A 6,000-nucleotide genomic window follows, 5' to 3' on the forward strand; every position below is an offset into this window, starting at 1 on the left:
TGATTGTATTATATCCGGTTTTTATTTGTTGTTTACTGCACATCCCCAACAGGGGCTACTAAAGGTAAAAGTGATAGGATTTCAGAGGCATAACGTGGTTCATATTTGGAGTCATCGTGATATTTATATGTGCCTTATATTGGGTGTTAACAGAATGTCCTGAATTACTCGTCATATGAAATAACTCGATGTTACAGATCATTTGCAGTTAATAATTATGGTTTATTTGAGTTGGATCAATGTGGATTGTAAATGGGGATCGCATTATTTCATTTTCTGACTCGTTTGATATTGCATCAAGCTGCTTTTGTAGTCTGGTTGAAGCATTTAAGATTGGTCGTTTGATGGTGTCTGCTACTGCAATAGATACCGAGAAGAAAAATCATATTGAGAATTCTTGTAATTACAAGTATTCCATCGTTTTTAATATAAGTAATGAAAGTGTATACATCGTTTTTAATATAATTACAAGCATTTAAGATTGGTCATGATCATTTGTTAATTTTAATTTAGTGTTAATCAGAATTGAAATGAAAGTGTATACTTCGTATAGAGGTATTATGATGGTATATGTATATGATACAACTTTTGAACTCTGTTTACAACCTTCATTTATTTATAATCATAAATTTAACAAAAAAAAAAAAAATAATATTATTTTTAATTTTTATAACATTATTTCATTTTGTTTAAAAAGGTATTGTAGTAGTTATCTATATTTTAATGAAGTTAGTTATTTGAATTTGTGTACTTCCTCTTATAGCTTAATGGTTGAGTACCAGTTTTTCATGCAGGAGGTTTCGAGTTCGAGATATAGGAAGGACATTCCAAGGTATTTCACAAATAAAGTTCTCCATCGAAGTAGGTTTGAATCCTGCAAAGGGGGCAGGGTTTTATCCCAATTAAATGTAACGCCTTCAGGCGGTTTAGTTGGGGGTTTCTCATCCTACTAGGTATTGAGGGTGAGGGGGCTCTCTAATGCGGGCCTGATTAAGATAACGTAAGCTAAATCCCCAGTTACAAGCAAATGATCCATATTTTAAAAAAAAAAAGTTATTTGAATTTGTTATTCTTTATTAATAAGTTATTTATCATGTTTTTTTAGATATAAAAAGATGTGTTGATTGTTACGGAGGGGGGGGGGGGGTTCAAAATCGGATTTGAAAATCCGAATTTCGGATAGTGAATTTGGATATCTGAAATCCGAACCCGAATTTTCATATATTCGATGTATCTGATTTTTGAACATCCGAATGTATAATTTAACTTAAAGATCAAACATAAGCAACAAGCATAACTATTTTTTTTTTAAAACATCGTGTTAGTTGGTTAGTGGTTCAAACCCTATCAGTGACATCCAAACGGACAGTATGTTAACAGTTGGAACCTAAAGGGAAGACCAAGTGTGTGATAACACAACCCGCATGCGTCTAAAAAAGTAAATGTTTGAAAACATAGAATATTAGATATCTGGTCTCTAACACTGCATTCTTGAGGTTTTTTTTTTGAAAGAAAGGAAAGGAAAAGATAAGGAATTTTACCTTTTTGCATTCTTGAGATTTTTTTCTAATGGAAAAGAAAGTGTAAGGAAGGAAAAGTTAGCTGGCCATTTTTAGCCTGATTTGAATGGAAAAACTTCTATGATTGTCTTCTCACCCTTTGAACCAACAATTTCTCCATAATATTCACTACTCCTTCGATCTTAATCATCACTCATCAGGTATCAATTCTTTTCGATAATTAATTATTGATTGAAAGGGTTTATTAACACTTTAGCACTTTAACTCTGGACTCCTTCGATCTGCGATCATCAGGTATGATCTTGCCATCGTGATATTATTCAATACTAATGAATGAATTGAAGTTGGTAATATTACCATCGTGAAAGCAGACTTCTTGTTGTGGTGATGATGATGATTCCATTTTATTAATTTTTAATTTATTATAATTAGTATTGAATAATAGGAAAGAATGAAAGAAACCCTAGAAAGAAAGAAACATGATAGATGATGATGATTACAGTCGGTGGTGGTGTGTGGATGGTTCTAAAGTATCAAAATTATATAATTTTCTTTTAGTTTCTTTTGAACTCTAAAATGTCTTTTTTTTATATAATTTTCTATCCTTTATTTCCTTATCTAATATTTCTTTTTCTTTTCTTTCAATAAAAACTCAAGTATAAGTGTCAGTAAACATCTCCTCCAAGACTCCCATAGGCCATAACTCAAAAGGGCCCCAAATCACAACAAGTTTTTTTTCCCCTACAAGCCAACAAGTTTTTTTTTTTTTTTCTACAGCAAAAAAATGAAAAAAAAAATTTTTTATTGAGATCGATGGAGATAAAATAAGATTAAAAAGAGAATAATAATACTTTTCGTTCTACCAAAATAAATACAGAGTAAATCGCTCGCTCGCTCACTCACTAACTGTCGTCTTCTTCTTCCTACTCAGTCAACCCAAATTTGTTGTTCTTTCTGAGATACATTAAAGGTAAAACAATGTATATATACATCTCTCTTTGGCAGTGTTGTACCTGACGACAATCATTTTTAAGTAGAATATATTACCACTTACTTGTTAACCGTATTCTATGTTTAACAAACCTTCTTATTATTACTGTATTATTTACTGGGTTTCCCAACTTGCCATTTATTTTAAAACTCATTTATTTATTTCTTTAATTGCATACTTCTAAGTGTTGTCTCATTATTATTATTATCGGCTTGTGTTTACTATACGGGATAGATAGATTTTTCACATAATTTTGTCTCGTTTTGTCATTAAAAGTTAAAACCTTTATTTGTATGAATGTATCAAGATTTTCATTCATATCTGTTGTACATGATAGAAAGGGACCTCCGGCCTTTGCATCGGGTGAGGATCGAATCCTTGACCTCTATCTCCAGAGGCAAGTGCGTTAACCACTTGATCCAGCCATGCTACTTCAACGAATAGAAAGTTTGATACATATAATTGAACTTTTGAGAGTTTGATTAACAGACAACCGCAAAACAAGACACTTTTATTACCATTTTTATGCACTTGTCCTTAATTATAAAGGTGTCACTATTTAAGATTAAACGAAAACGTAGATTGATATTATAGATAGATAATCGTCATTTTAATACATATTAGCATTGTATTGGCGGTGGTCAACGACAGATAATTATATAAGAGAAAGGGAGATGTGTTATATTGTTATTGGAGGGAGAATAGAGGGTAATGTGTCACATCATGATCAGTAGTGTTAGAATCTTAAATTTTTAGTCGAGTAAATGTTTTATATTATAAATAAAGAGTACCCGTGCAATGCAACGGCGGTGGTGGTGGTGGTGGTGGTGGTGGTAGCTATTATATGTAATTGATGTAAAATGGGGTAGTGTAGTTTTTTTAAGGATTCAAAGGATAGATGATGTAAATATATAAAGGCAAAATAGGTATATCCAGTAAAGATATTTAAAATAGTGAATAAGAATGAGTGCCAATTTAGGCCGATCATTTATGTAATTTGAGAAATAGGGGGAGGGAAATGTTTTAATAGGGAATATGGATAATATTATAGATATGCAAAACTAGTGCTTTTTGTGATTGTTTACTTTAAAGTTTGAAGTGCTTATCTGTTTTGAAAAATGCTTATTTCCTATTAAAATAAGTGAATAATGATTTTTTTTAAGAGTCTTTGTTATTGCTTATCTCCTAAGAATCATATTATTCTTGTAGTTTTCAAATTAATTAACTTGTTCTAGTTTTAGGCTAATTCATGCATTGGTAATAAAAGAACCATCTACAGAGTTTTCTAGGGAAAATGTTTTTTATGACTCGCAATGAAGTCGAGGTTCTTGGTAATAAAAGGATGCTGCTGACAAATGGTAATCTCACCTCAAGATAAGTGGCATCAAAAGCATCCATCACACAAGTCTTTAGGTTTGGTCTGATGGGATCACTTCCCCTTGGTTTAGAAATGCAAGTAAGAAATATGAATATAAAGCACTAATATTAAAGTTCCTTTGGGGACATCTGATAAAGTTGGAACGATAGAAAAGATTACCATGGCTCATGGTCCAAATAAAGCACAATATTAATTATCAAAATGTGGATCAACAGATGAAGTACATGAAGCCGCTCAGCTTGTACCAGGACTTTTTAAAGCCGCGCGCTGCACAACAGGTAAGGCTTCTTGGATTAGATGTTGGCAATAAACTTGTTGGGCTAGCAATTTCAGATTCTGACAACAAAATTGCTGAGCCTCTACGGTATGAGTATGTTGCATGTTCACATTTATGAATTATGATTTGTGTAATTAGGGTATTTGTGGTTTTCAGTACCTACTTCGGGTTTTCCATGCTACTTCTAGTCTAACAGTTATAGACTTGATGTTTGGTGGCATTTTCCCTTCTCTGATGTTACAATACTTGCATTAATTCCCTCTGTATTTGTCTGCTGTGAAGTGCTAAACCCTTTCTTTTTGTATAGTTAAAATGTCAATCTAGTTTCTGTCCTATGTTTCATACTTATATGCAGTATGCATGAGATAATCTTGGTTATTTCTGTATGTTGCAGCGTTCTTGCTAGGGATAAAACAGATCTTGGTCCAATGGCTGTCGATTTGCAGCATTTGGTTAGTTAACCATCTTCTACTTTCTCCTTACAGAACTCAAATGCTCTATTTTTTGTGTTATTTTAAATCTCGGATTCCCGCTAACTTATGTGTTTAACGGTTTAGTTACCCTGCTTCTGCTTTCTACCTAAATTAAGTAGCACCATTTTTCTTTAATTGGATAGTTAAAGCGCTACTTCTGAAGTTTGAGTAAATGAGTGTATTGTCTATTTTTGCTTGCAGATATCAAAATATTCTGTGTCAGCTTTTGTTATTGGGCACCCGTTTTACTCGCGAGGAAACACACGACGTGTATGCTTTCGTTTCATAACTTCGCCTTCTCATTTATCCACTTTGGAATTAATGGTTCTATCTTTTTCATTTTGTTAGGTAACCCAACTGCAGCAATTTGTTAATGACCTATCTAAAACAGGGAAACTTGAAGATGTACCCTATACCTTTTATGACGATACCTACTCAACACAGGTGTGCGCTTGAAACTTCGGTTTTTAGATTTTTTTTATGGGATAGTAGGTTTTATTTGGTGATGGTTTGACCTGTACGATAAATATTGGAATGTAGGCTATGATGTAGTTATTTTCCTTGATTCATACAGTAATATAACTTGAACCTTGAAGTACTTGATTTTCTGTTTCTGGCTGAACCAGTGCCTGCAGTTCTGCATAGTTTGCCTGACCACTTATTCGTAAAACACGTCTTTTCTTGTAGTTGCAATTATGGCTAGATGGTCATTAAATTTGCTTACTTTGGTGACAGATTGCTGAGTCTTTGGTGAAGCCATTTATTATTGACCCAACAAAAGCTAAACAAGTTATTAGCCCATTTGCTGCTGTCTCAGTGCTGCAGGTATTACTTTTGTTAATTCGACTGCTTTCGCATCAAAAACAAGAGGTGGCGGGGCAACACGTCAAACTCTAAATATGGGTCAAAATAGTTGGGGGGTTGATTTTTTCCACCTACAATCAAATTCTTGTTACTTTCTTTTGTAGTTCATTTCAATATGATTGATATCTATCATATATAGATGGGAATCCGTAGGTCATGTGTTGTTTATTTGCAGGAATACCTGGATTACATTACCTATGATGTTAAAACAGAGCAAGACAAATGACCCCCCCTTTCTTGGACCAAATCAACAAGGAGAGTATTGTTATTATTGTAGTGGAAATTATATGAGGGAGGTTGCTTATGCGTATGAAGGATATGTCACTGAGAACTTAAGATGATGTGGGTTGCTTTTGAAATGTAATGTCTGTGAGATAGCTTAAAATCTTAAATTGGAGTGATCAAAAGTATTATATAGTTTAGGTTTCGCAAGTTTGTAATGACTATAAATAGTTATCCAAATGCTAGGTAATTTTGTTTCCTATTCCAAAATTTAA

At 33.0% G+C, this 6,000-nt stretch overlaps 1 protein-coding gene across 3 annotated transcripts; it reads left to right on the forward strand.

Annotated features, from left to right (window-relative positions):
* Window positions 1-2,407: 2,407 nt before the first annotated feature.
* LOC122579916 (putative pre-16S rRNA nuclease) lies at window positions 2,408-6,000 on the forward strand. Of its 3 annotated transcripts, none has more exons than XM_043752177.1 (7): window positions 2,408-2,490; window positions 4,105-4,253; window positions 4,561-4,618; window positions 4,841-4,909; window positions 4,988-5,083; window positions 5,375-5,464; window positions 5,679-6,000. In XM_043752177.1, the coding sequence occupies exons 2-7, from the start codon at window positions 4,105-4,107 to the stop codon at window positions 5,727-5,729; spliced, it is 513 nt and encodes a 170-aa protein (XP_043608112.1). In that variant the 5' UTR covers window positions 2,408-2,490; the 3' UTR covers window positions 5,730-6,000. The 3 variants fall into 3 exon arrangements, with proteins under 3 accessions (XP_043608112.1, XP_043608111.1, XP_043608110.1); XM_043752176.1 differs by lacking the exon at window positions 2,408-2,490 and adding an exon at window positions 3,742-3,967; XM_043752175.1 differs by lacking the exon at window positions 2,408-2,490 and having other exon boundaries at window positions 3,742-4,253.

The sequence above is a fragment of the Erigeron canadensis genome, chromosome 8 (genome assembly GCF_010389155.1).
Source record: "Erigeron canadensis isolate Cc75 chromosome 8, C_canadensis_v1, whole genome shotgun sequence".
NCBI classification, from domain to species: domain Eukaryota; kingdom Viridiplantae; phylum Streptophyta; class Magnoliopsida; order Asterales; family Asteraceae; genus Erigeron; species Erigeron canadensis.